Source organism: Varanus komodoensis, unplaced genomic scaffold (genome assembly GCF_004798865.1).
Source record: "Varanus komodoensis strain SLA01 unplaced genomic scaffold, ASM479886v1 scaffold5, whole genome shotgun sequence".
Classification (NCBI taxonomy): Eukaryota; Metazoa; Chordata; class Lepidosauria; order Squamata; family Varanidae; genus Varanus; species Varanus komodoensis.
The window spans coordinates 38,085,001-38,097,258 of record NW_025336087.1 but is presented as its reverse complement, the minus strand read 5'-3'; the positions used below and the strand labels follow the sequence as shown (position 1 = coordinate 38,097,258).

Sequence of the window (12,258 nt, the reverse complement as noted above, 5' to 3'; positions counted from 1 at the left end):
TTAAAAAAGACTTTTTCTTTACCATTTTATATTGTAAAATGCTTTATCATATAATTTTGTGATGGAAAATTTGATGTACAGAATGCACCATGCAAAATATATGCATATGAATGGCTTTGATTCCTTAGAAATAGTCATGACAGACTAAGTAGAACAAGTTTAGTGGAACGTGCCAATAAAAGCCCATTTAAGGTCAATAGTGTCATATGGATATGATTATTTGCCCATCTAAATGAGCACTGTTTACTCTCACTGGCAGTAGCTCTCCAGGTCTTTGTGCCATTAGGACAAATGCCAGCAGCTGAACCTGGGAGCTTCTTATATGCAAAGAATATATTCTACTACTGAGTTATAGTCCCTGTACATATTATGGTCTATATGTAGTGTAGACCAGTAGTTTTCAAACTTTCCATAGCTGGGGACTGGCAAAAACAGGAAAACCGCCTTGGGGACAACTGAGGCAGAAACAAAAAGCACCATACACATAATAGAGTATGCCGTGTATTAGTTTCCAAACACAATACAAATAAAAAATCTCCAAAAACACCCAGAAACCAAGCAACAAAAAAATGGCAACAAAAGAACAAATACTGAAATCAGCACAGCGTGGATCCCAGCCAACCACCACTGAGTGGCACCAGCACATCCTCCATGAACATGATGCCAACTGAAGAAGAGGTGGTGGAGCACAGCCAGCCCCCGGACCAGTCCACGGTGAGTGGGATGCAGTCCCCCCACGGACCAGCAGGAAATCTCCTGCAAACTGGTGGATGAAAACCACTGATGCAGACCAATGTGGTCTTTCTAGTCAATTTGTATGATTTATTGGTTAGTTCATACAATACCAAAGATAGAACAAAGAACATAAGCTCCACCACCCCTTCATTTTATAACCCTGATGGCTGAGTTAGGACATTTTGCAGTAAGATTGTGGGGGAATAGCACCATGCTTTTCCTTACGGCTGGAAGAACTCATATGCAAACCCACTAAACTTACATAGCCTGCACAGATCAGCTGCTTCTCTCTGCACATATTTTGTTAATCTTAGAGAAGATTTTTTTAAAGTACAGAACATACACAAGCTTTTATATATAAAGCCATCCTACACCTTCAGTATAAATGAATACCCTTAGGAATGCAAGAGTGTTTTTCTTCCCTAGGAAGCAGGACTTGTCTGCCAAGAAAATGCAATTGGCTACAGCAGTCGTCCTAATGCTTTCCAATTCCTACAGTCCACATTCACTTCAAAGCTCATCTTCAATGCCCTTTTAAAAGCTGCACTTTTTAGAATGTTGAATTCTGTAGTTTCTCTACACATATACAACACCATAGAACACCTAAAGAATTCTTATAGGAAATCCCTTATTACTTAGTCTATAAATGAATGAAGTCCAAATGGTGATTCAATCCTTTTAGAATATGACAGAAATCAGTATCTCAAACAATTTACTTCTGAGTTATCCACTAAGAGAATGGAACACAGGAATACCAGGACAAAACATCAAACATCGAGAGTGTGATTCTGTCTCCTGCTTCAGGATGTTTTAGCATTTTATATCAGATACTGTCTTGCTGGTTACAGCTAATGGCAGGTAAGAGGTGGAGTCCAATACTTTGTTTACAGAGTATCAAAAGCACCTCATTATTAGCAAGTAGCCCAGAGCAGTATCTAATTGCCCCCAATGCCCTACTGTGCTCCATTACTTCCCTTCTGCAAGTGATGCCCACTGGCTTTCAGTACTTCCAGGGACAACTGGAAATGCACACAAACATTAGTTTCTGGAATGAGACAGGTCAGTGGAGCACATCTAAGGGAGCTCCACCAACTTATCCCATCCAGAAATAAGTCTTCCTGTTGTTATCAAGTCTTCCTCTAGGCACTGTGCAATAGTGTTGGTAAGACTCATTACTTGTACAAATGCACCAGTGGGTACAACAAGCCTGGCAGCTTTATATATTGCCCAATTTGATATACTTCATTTTAGTTCACATCGCATAAAGCCTGGTAAGATGTATACTTAAAACCTACTTACCAATTCTGGAAGAGGACAAATATCTCCAGTATTAACATACAAACCCTCTACCACAATAAACTTTCGGGTTACACGAGCTTTACGGGGATTCTGAAAAGAAACAATTTTGTAGGACAACATTTGTTGAAGAACAACGTGTTTAGGTTGCCATCAAAAGCTGATAGGCAGAAAAAAGTCTTTAGTTTATACTACCAAAAACCAATTGTATCAAAGACATTTTGAATAAGATTGCTTGCGTCTTAAGCACTCGTTAGAGGAGTATATCTAGCTTGCTGAAATGCCTATTCCTGTGTTCTCCTTGCCATTCATGCAAGGTCCTTGCATAAAGCACTGCACACAGTCCTGTTGTACCACCATAACTACATCAGTACTGGTTTTGTCAACAAAGATACCGTATCTAAATGGTCCTTACTATTCTTCTGTGAAATGAAAGCTGGAATATTTTTACTGTGTATTGGTATTGGCAATAATATTCCTTCTAGCTATTTGTCTTATTTTTACTACAACTTTTTGAATTGTATCAAACCTGGGGTTTGCTTCTGTTCAGGTACCCCCTCCCCAACATTGTAGTAAATAAAGTCACAATCAGTGCAACACAGCAGCCAAAACTTAATTCAAATATTATAAAAGATGCAGTTGCATAATAGCTTAGATGAGAAATAATGAACAATGAAATCATTCAAATGTTCTGCCTACTTAAAAACACATCTTACCCAACAGTTTTTCAGAGGAACAGTACCTTTTGATCTTCAAGCTCTTGTTCTTTCAGTAGGTTCTCAAGGTCAGCCATATCATTGTGTTTAAAAAACTTTATGTTACTTCTAGATGCCTGTAGGCCTTTCTGGATAGCAAAGCAGGCTGCTTTGTCACTGGAAATAATACAGAGTTCTGTCAGTATGCTCTTAGTTGAAGCTGCCTTTTCAAAACTGATCTCCTTTTACAGTGTGTTTTAACAGCTTAACAACGATTTCAACCATCACTTTTTATTCATACAAGCAGTTCCAACTGTCTCCAGCTATGCACCCATAGAAAATAATACTGTATTTGGACGTAACAACAAACTATGGCTTAGAGTTGTTTGAACAAGCCTTGTGTTCCTGTGCCAACCCCTCTGATGTGGCCATAAGGAGACTGGGAACTTTTGTTTTGGTTTCAAAATTTGGTTAATCTTAACTATGGTCTATCAAAACAAGCCTGATTCCAAAGTCAGAGTTTGAAGTTGGCTTATTTCAGTAAATTGCTAAGTTAGCATTAATCACAGTTTGTTCAGGTTCAGATACAACCCTAAACAGCAGATTGGAAGCTCTCACTATCACTTTCAACAATCATTTCTTGTGGCTTCAGTGAAGAGGTGATGGGGGAAGCATGCCTGAACCTGATGCTTAATTATGTAGAGAGATGCAACAGTTTATTACATCTGCAAGCAGTACAGATGTAATCAATTCCTCTCCAATTCCCATGATCACTATAGAAATGTCTCTTGTTGCTGCTTTCACAGAAATTGCTAACTACATTTCTTTATGTATTAAAGTATTTATATACATTTTTGATTTAAAGAGATGACCAATGAGACTCAGAGATTTAAAATTCAAATTTAGTTAAAACCATAAAACCAGACAAAGTACAAGACTGAACAGGTAAAACATAAAGTAATACAAATAATAATTTTAAAAAGTGGCATTTCAATAGAAACTGAACAAAATAGATCCTCTTTGAAAAAGATACCCCATTCACTGGATGTCTAAAATCCAAAGAAAGAGGAAGCATAGAATTCCAAAGGAATTACTTGTTTTTAACACACTACTAATCCAACATTTAAAAAAACTCATGGTTGCTTCAACTACCCAATGTTTGTCTAGCAGACTATTGAACAAATTGTGGTTTGTTTTCACAATTCCCCTTCGTCTGTTCTCTCTGTTTCAGATGCTTCTGCAGCACTGTTGTACTGACATGCAAAGTGACTGATTCTTTTCTTTCCTGCTGCCTCTGTATGCAGGCAAAGTAACACATGAACAAACTACAGCTTTGAGTTCAAACATAACAACAACCCATGGTTTAAATAGCCCCCGAAGAGGTTATATGAGTTCTATTGCTCAGGTTGCTTGTGAATTCAGAATTCAACAACCCAGATCATGAGCTACCATTATATGGGATGCAGGCCAGTGAATAGGAAGTCTTCTTTGGCAAAAATGCCGAAAAGGTCCTATCCTGGGTAAGCTTCTTCCAACCAAGGGAAATGAAGCAATACACCTGACAATCAAAGTACAAGTGTGTTCTGAATGGGAAACGGCAGTCATTGACTTACACACCTATGCATTTCAGAACTCTAGATGTGAACACTAGCACTCTGAATTAGTCTCAACAATCAAAGATGCCATTTCATAGCCAGAATTATACATTTCCTGCAACCCACAGCAGTCAACATGCTGAGGGCTACATTCTAAGCCAATGTTCATTTCTGCCAACACTTCAAACCAAGTTCTGGAGAGGGTGTGCTTCTGTATGGATAGCACTAAGGCACAAGGACAGGACACATGGCTTTATCTATTATAAAAGAAAAATCCACAAATCACCCCAAATAAAACAAATCACTACTTGGAGGCTTGCGTTTATAGTGGTTTCGTGCCCCGATGGGGGTAGGTACCATATTAAAATAACTGATTTCCATATGCATGTGTCTCTTGGTGATTTTCTTGCTAAATGCCTGGTGATTTGACAGAACTGTGAAGGTTCTGCTGCTCACTGTCAAGTTTAACTGCCCTGCATGCCATCCATTTTTCTTCATTATGTGAAATGTGGTGGACAGTCATAAAATACAGTGCATTTTCTGTAGTGATGCCAAGACACATATGTCTTTCTGCAGCTAGCTCTCCTGGTTGATTTGATGTCTGATTTTGAAGAATGGTTCAAACGTGCCTTTTTAGGCAAATGAAAGGCATTTCACATTATATTTTCTTGAATATATTTTGATTTCATGTTAGTTTTTGTACAGAGTTTTGATTTCTTTAAACTTAATGCCTACTTTGATATTACTTTAGTGATTATGTAAGTTTTTGTATTTTTTATTTCCCACTGAGTTTTCAGTTGATGGTATTTTTAGAAAAGTAAGAGAGAAATGCTGAATAAGGATTAATTTCCATGACTCCATTTTAACCATCGTACTGCTCAGCGTACAGGCTATATATCATTCAAGAAGATGACTACAAAGAGGAAAAGACTACTTGGACTGCAACCCTTTATGCACTTACCTGGAAGTTAGTCTCACTGAACACAAAACTTCTGACAAGATTTCAGTTATTATCCGCCAGCCTAGAGCAAATATATGCAGCTCGACAGGACTGATATAGACAAGCTTTTGTATTTCATTACATGAATTCATTTTAACTACTCTTGTCAACTGTATTTCTTTGCTTGGCTATAACCTATGGGGATACTAAGTGTTTCAACAGCTGTTGGTAATTTTTACGAGACTTTATTTTGAAGCAGCAATTGATCATTAAGTGCAAGTAGTCATTTTAAAAGCATTTCATAAGTGATTAAAACTGCACTTTAACAAGCATTTAAAGATGGCATCAAGACACTGTTTTGAAAATGACGGGATCCAATAAACAACCTTAAGCAATGTTTAATTTAAATCAATTCTAAAAGATTGTATGTGATGATTTTTCTAACAGTTGGAAATCCAGTTCCACTGTTTTCCTCTGGTCGTACCAATTATGGCACTTTTACAGAGATTAATATATTGAATTTTCTAATTAGATGATAAAATATTTTAAAATCATCTGATATCTGATAATATACATTCATTAAAACAAATCACAAAATCCTAAAAGCTGGTTGATACATACAATCAGCAACTGATTTCTTTCCCACTGTAACCTGCCAGCAGCTGTTGACAACAATTTCTGAGACAGCAGTCACTATAAACAGTGCTACCACGATTATGTAAGCTGTTCCAATGTGTCACTGCACAGTCTACCTCACGTGTCCATTTCTTAACGTACTTCTGGGTGCAGAGGTATTTGGAAAAGACACATGGTGTCCGCTTAAACATGTACGAGTAAGTATAATGTTCGTATAATGTTCATAATTACACTTTCACCAATGGTGGAAATCTATCACATGAAAGCTTGACTCAAGCCCAAGACGGCACTCCCTTGTGGTCAGAGAAAAAATTCTATTGCTTAGTTTTACAGAAACTTATTTTCTTGGTGGCAATGGGTGAAATTCAGCTCTTCAAGCAAAACACTATCTGCACAGGAGTCTATGATTCCTTGATATGCGTGTGCATGAATAAAATGTATATGCACATTAACAAAACCAGGCCAAGCACTGATATAGCAGGAATGGTGACAACTGCACTGGAAATTTTTCCTGTTGCTACAGTCAGAAGAATTGTTACTGACTGCTGCCAGAAGGATTCCATGGTCTATGCTCAAGAATACAAATGCTATAAATACTGGAATATGAACTTGTCTGAAGCTCACTGCATGATTTTGGCCAGTCACTGACTCTTAGCCTACGCCATCTTGTGAGGATAAAATGGGGAGGAAGAAGACCACATATGCTGCCTTGTGCTCCTCAGAGGAAAGGCAGAATATAACAAATAAATAAGATTGCTTGTGGAATGATACAGCTAGAAATACATTATTTTGCTAAAAAGATCTCAACCTTTCAAAAAATAGGAGACATACCATAAAGGTTCTGTGAAAAACACTCTCTAGAAAGTTTTCCCTGAAGTACTGAGAAGAGGAAGATTACATACACAAAGACAATGTCTCCTCGTTTTGAATATGCAGGAATGGCACTGGCAATTGTAGCAAATCCATAGGAATATATGATGGCTTCTTCAGTCCTCATAAATTTGGCAAGTCGTCCCTCCAATTCCAAATGTACATCTGTTTGAAAAGAGCAGTTCATGCATTTATGAAGAATCACAAATGCTCAATGTCATAAACACCATGAAAAATCCACCCAAAGTATTGAAAATGTGAAATTAACAGTGCACCACATTTTTCTAGATAATATTAAAAAAGGAGAAAAGAATGATGGATAACCTTTCATTCTAGCAGGCACAGAGTAACTCACTTCAGAGTGGGATTGCATTACCTTAAAAGGACACTAATATTTTCAGTGTGATTCAGACATACTGATATACCTATCAGAAATCTTCAAGAAAGAAAGATTACTAAAACATGCCTGCTGTTAGGAAAATATGAACTGAGGGAATCAACAGTACAATATTTGAAAGGGTTGTTCAGAAGCTAAGGGAACTTTCTTAGTACAATATTAACATAGTACACTTCAAGTCCAATTCCCTAAGCTGGTCAAAGCTGGAAGAACCAACCAAGTAATCATTGTAGTTAAATCTCTTCTGCAGACGCTTACTCCTATATAACATTTCCCCCCACCATTCAGGAATTTTTTCCACATTCACAACCACCCTCCTGTCCTACCCCCAGCCCCTTAATTCCTTATTCTATGGAACTTCTCTTTCAGAAAAATACATTGTCTTAAATATTGAACACTACTTCACAAATGACCCAATAAATATTAGCTGCCAATCAAAAATGTAATTGCAATGGTGATGAGAAAAAGTGAATGAACATTACCCCTATTATGAAACACAGGGTTCAGTCCAGTAGAGCACCAATACACAAGTGCCTGCACACAGAGGGGTTTTACAGAGCTCACTATCACTCCGCCACCCCCACTCCACCTGCACCCCACTGCCAGCATGGGCTAATGGTAACAAGCTCAGTAAGCAGGACAGAAAATGGAACGACCATGCATGCCACCCAACTCTCCTTCTAAGTAAAAATGACAGGAGTGAGGCACTAAGCCGTGAGACTCTTTTACTTGTAGCCACTGTACCTCAAATGTGTTATGGCAGAGGGAGAAAAATGTCTCCCTCTCTACTTTCGCCACACCATGCATTATGTTAAACATCTCTATTTTCCCTTACTTGCCTTTTTTCCTAAGTTGAACAGCCCCAGTCATTGCAGTTACTCCTCCTAAGGGAGTCGCTCCAGGCCCTTGATCATTTTTGTTGCCTGTACTTTTTCCAACTCAACAATGTCTTCTTTCTTGTAAAGGGACCAGAACGGAACACAATATTCCAAGTGCAGTTACACCAAAGATGTGTATAAGGAAAGTCAGATTTTGGCAGTTCTATTTTCTATTCCACTTCTAATTATGCCTAGCATGAAGTTTGCCTTCTTCACATCAGCTGTGTACTGGGCTGACATTTTCACAGAGTTATCCACTAATACCCCAAGAACTCTTTCTAACTCAGTCATTGCTAGCTCAGATCCCATCAGCCATTTTAATGACCATTCTTCTGGCTTAGAGAGATCCCTTTGGAACGCCTCACAATCCCTTCCGGTTAAATCACCCTAAATACTTTAGTCATGTCATCAGCAAATATGGCTACCTCATCACTTACTCCTAGCTCCAGTTCATTTATGAATAGGTTGAAAAGCCCTGGTCCCAATGCAGAACCCTCAGAATCTGCACTGGTTATATTTCTCCACTGGGAGAAACTCCTATTTATTCCCACCCTCTGTCTTTTATTCTTTAACCAATTAGTGATCCATAAGAGTAATCTGTCCCCACCTCTCACCCCACTTTTATTCCATGACTGCTTAGTTTGGCTCAGGAGCCTTTGGTGAGGGACTTTGTCAAAAGCCTTTTAGAAGTCCGAGTAAACAATGTTACCCGGATTGGCCCTGTCTGTGTGCTTACTGACACTCTCAAAGAACTCTAATAGTTTAGTGAGACAAGACATCCCCTTGCGAAAGCCATACTGATTTTTTTCCTAGCAGAGCTCATTCCTTTGTGTGTGTACACATTCTATCTTCAGTAAGGTTTTCCAGCAGTTCATCCTGAACAGAAATCAAACTAACTGGCCTGTAATTTCCCTGATCCCTTTCTAAAAATTGGTGTTACATTGGCCATTATCCAGTTCTTTGATACAAGAGCTGATTTCAGCAACATATTTTGGTAAGAAAGTCAACAATTTCATGTTTGTATTCTTTGAGGAAGGGGTGTGGTGGACCAGCATGTAAAGATGCTGCGCTTATCAACTGGAAGGTCAGCAGTTCAAATCCCTAGTGCCATGTAATGAAGTTATCTCCTGTTACTCGTTCCAGCTTCTGCCAACCTAGCAGTTCAAAATCACACACATCTAAGTAGATAAATAGGTACCACTTTGGTGGGAAGGTAACAGTGTTCCGTGCGCGAAAGTGTCTAGTCATACCGGCCACATGACCACAGAAGTATCTTCGAGTAACACTGGCTCTTTGGCTTAGAAATGGAGATGAGCACTGCCCCAGTTGGACACAACTAGCACACTGGTGCAGGAGGAACCTTTACTTTTTTTTTCTTTGAAAACTTTAGGATGGATACCATCTGGACCACGTGACTTGTTGACTTTGTCAAAAAAAGATGAAAATTTCATTTTCTGTCACTACTACCTGCCTTAATTCCTCAGATTCTCTTCCCATAATATAACCTCAGGAACAGGTATCTGCTTTGCATCCTCTGAAGACCGATGGAAAAAATAATTCAGCTTCTCTGCAATCTCTTCCCTTAGGGCTCCTTTAATTATGTTATTGTCCATGGTCCAACTGCTCCTTTCTTTCAATATATTTAAAACATTCTTTCTTGTTGGCCTTGATCTTGTTATCGATATGTTCCTCAAACTGTTTCCTTGCTGGTGTGATTGCCTACTTGCACCCCCCTTGTACTCATTTGCGGCCCCTTCTGTTTTTGTTTTTAACTTGGGCAACACTTCCGTTTTTTGAAGGCTTTCTTTTCCCTAATAGCTTCACTGACTCCATTCATGCTGGTGATTTTCTGGACTTTAACTTTCCTCACTTGTATATGTATATTATCTGTGCTCTATTATAGTGTTTTTGAGTAATCTACAACAGTGATTTAAACTTCTTGATTCCCCTCTTCAGCTTCTTCTTTACCAGTTCCCTCATTTTGGAGAGGATTCTTCTTTTGAAGTCAAATGCAACTATATTTGCTCTCTTTAGCAGTCTCCACCTAACTGTATATTAAAACTTTTAACACCGTGGTCACTGTTCCATGTTGAATCAACAACATTTACATCCTGTACTGTGTTCTGGGCAACCCCACCTAGGACTAAATCCTTGGCTGCCTCCCGTCTGGTTGGCTCCACAACCAACTGCTCTATAGCACAACCATTTAGGACTCTGAGAAATTTAACTTCTCTGTCAATGTGTACATAGGTGAAGTCCCCCATTATTACAGTACGGTCCTTGCTGGAGGCCACCTTGATTTTCTTTCCTACCTCAAGATCACCCTGAGCATTCTGGTCTGGAGGACAACAGCATACTCCTATGGCTAGGTTAGTTTTGGAGCCAGGAGTGTTCATCCATATTGCTTCTGTAGATGAGTCTTCACACTTTAGTTTATCAAGTCTGCTGGGCTCTACACCTTACCACAGAGGGCAATACCTCTTTCGGCATGCCTTTCCTTGTCTTTCTATACAGTTTATATCTAGAGATGACTGAATCCTACTGATTTTTCACTCCACCAGGTTTCCGTAATGCCCAGTAATATCTAGCTTCTCCTTTATCACCAGGTGCTTAGCTCTCTCATTTTGGGCTTCAAGCTTCTAGCATTTGCATGGAAACACCTAATCACAGTATACCTCTCCACCCATATGCAACCTTTGTTCTGGCACTTAGACCTCTCCAATAGTTATCATGGCTTACTGTAACTTTGTTGTTAATTTCCTCCCCTCCTAAACTTGGGCAATCTGAAACTTCCTTCCCTTCATCCACTAGGGATGATGTGACCCAAACCAGATGCTTCCCAACTCCTGACAGCTTTTCCCCAGGGTTCAGATAAGGGTGCAGCAGAAGCTGAGAAGCTAGCAGACATATTTAAAATAGCAGCTGCTTGTTCAGCATAGTAGGATTTCATTCACCCATGCACAGAACCATATGACTTTAAAGTTAGATTATCTTGATGGAGATCTAGTCAAAACAGTGTTACGGTCAGAGACAAAATTTCACCATAATGCTATCTTCCAAAGGGAAGGGGAAGGGGAAAAAAGAGAAAGAAAAAGGGAAAAGGAAAGAGAAAAAAGAAGAATAGCTTTATTACCATCCAGTGGTTAAGAAAAAAGAGAAGGCACAGAAGAAATACTTTTTATATAGCAAGCTATTAAACCTCAAGTAAAAACTGCCACTGATAATAGTTTCCCTTCTGAAACACAAGCAGTCTTTAATAGCCCCATGGAAACCATTTTTAATCTTCTGGGTAAAAATTCCAGACGGTCTATCACTTCCAAAAAGTCAGGCTGCCTATTGGGAAGATAAAGTGAATGTTTCAGTTCACTCTGTTGCCATCGATATAGCACTCTGTGGTGATGGAAGAGGAATGCGAAACACCATCATCACAACCCTGTGATTGAACACAGACGTGGAGGTTTCATAGCAGGATTTGTATTACAAAAATCCTTTGCTTCAAACCACTTGATTACTACACAGATAAAGCATGTTGGCAGTATCTGTGTTACCTTGTTCACAACCAAGTGTTTCATCCAGAAATCAGACTGCCCTCTTGTGGCTCTTTGAAAGAAACAGCTCAATCTTGGCTTGAAGTGAAGTATTTGAATCTTCACTTTACCTCAGCCAGTTCTTCCTACATGACATTTTCACAGCCACATAAACAAATGAGAGGGTGCTGGGGATGAATCCTCAGTACCATGCTTAGAACAAGAGTAAGACAGTGCTCAGTAAGGATACAGCATATCAACATCAAATTCTACAACCAAATTACATTCTGGAAGCAAATCTAAACTGAATTTACTGTACAACCTTTCAGTTCACCCACTTACCCTCAGCTTCATCTCCCTCTGATCTCTCTTCTTTCACCTGTGTCACTGTTAAGATTATGAGCTCTTTGGGTCAGGGTCAGTCTTCCTGCTGGTCTAACAGCCCACACTTGACAGGCTGTATTTTCCCACTGCTCCCTTGACTGAGCAGTGGGAAAAGGGGGCATCCCTTGCTGCTCAGCAAGAAAATGTATGTAGGACTACACAGAAAGATCAACTTTACCCGCAGGCAACACTTCAAATCAGGTGAGCAATAGGAGATAGATGAAAATGAACTTCATGAAAATTGCTTTTTCCTCTCCCAACTATTAAGGATAGGATTGCAGGAAGGGAAGGGTTAAGCCTTCTCC

The 12,258-nt window shown here is 39.2% G+C and overlaps 1 protein-coding gene across 5 annotated transcripts in view; it reads right to left on the bottom strand.

Moving 5' to 3' along the window:
* SPTLC1 (serine palmitoyltransferase long chain base subunit 1) overlaps positions 1 to 12,258 on the bottom strand; it is a 43,598-nt gene that overhangs the window by 17,723 nt on the left and 13,617 nt on the right. For 2 of the 5 annotated variants that reach the window (XM_044446050.1, XM_044446049.1), the window contains exons 6-8: positions 6,800 to 6,932; positions 2,774 to 2,903; positions 2,035 to 2,124 (exon numbers count right to left, since the gene is read on the bottom strand). In XM_044446050.1, the coding sequence (XP_044301985.1) occupies positions 2,035 to 2,124; positions 2,774 to 2,903; positions 6,800 to 6,932 (353 nt within the window). Of the gene's footprint in view, positions 1 to 2,034; positions 2,125 to 2,773; positions 2,904 to 6,799; positions 6,933 to 8,003; positions 11,096 to 12,258 lie in introns of those variants that run through there. The other 3 variants (XM_044446052.1, XM_044446053.1, XM_044446054.1) reach the window with 3 other exon arrangements.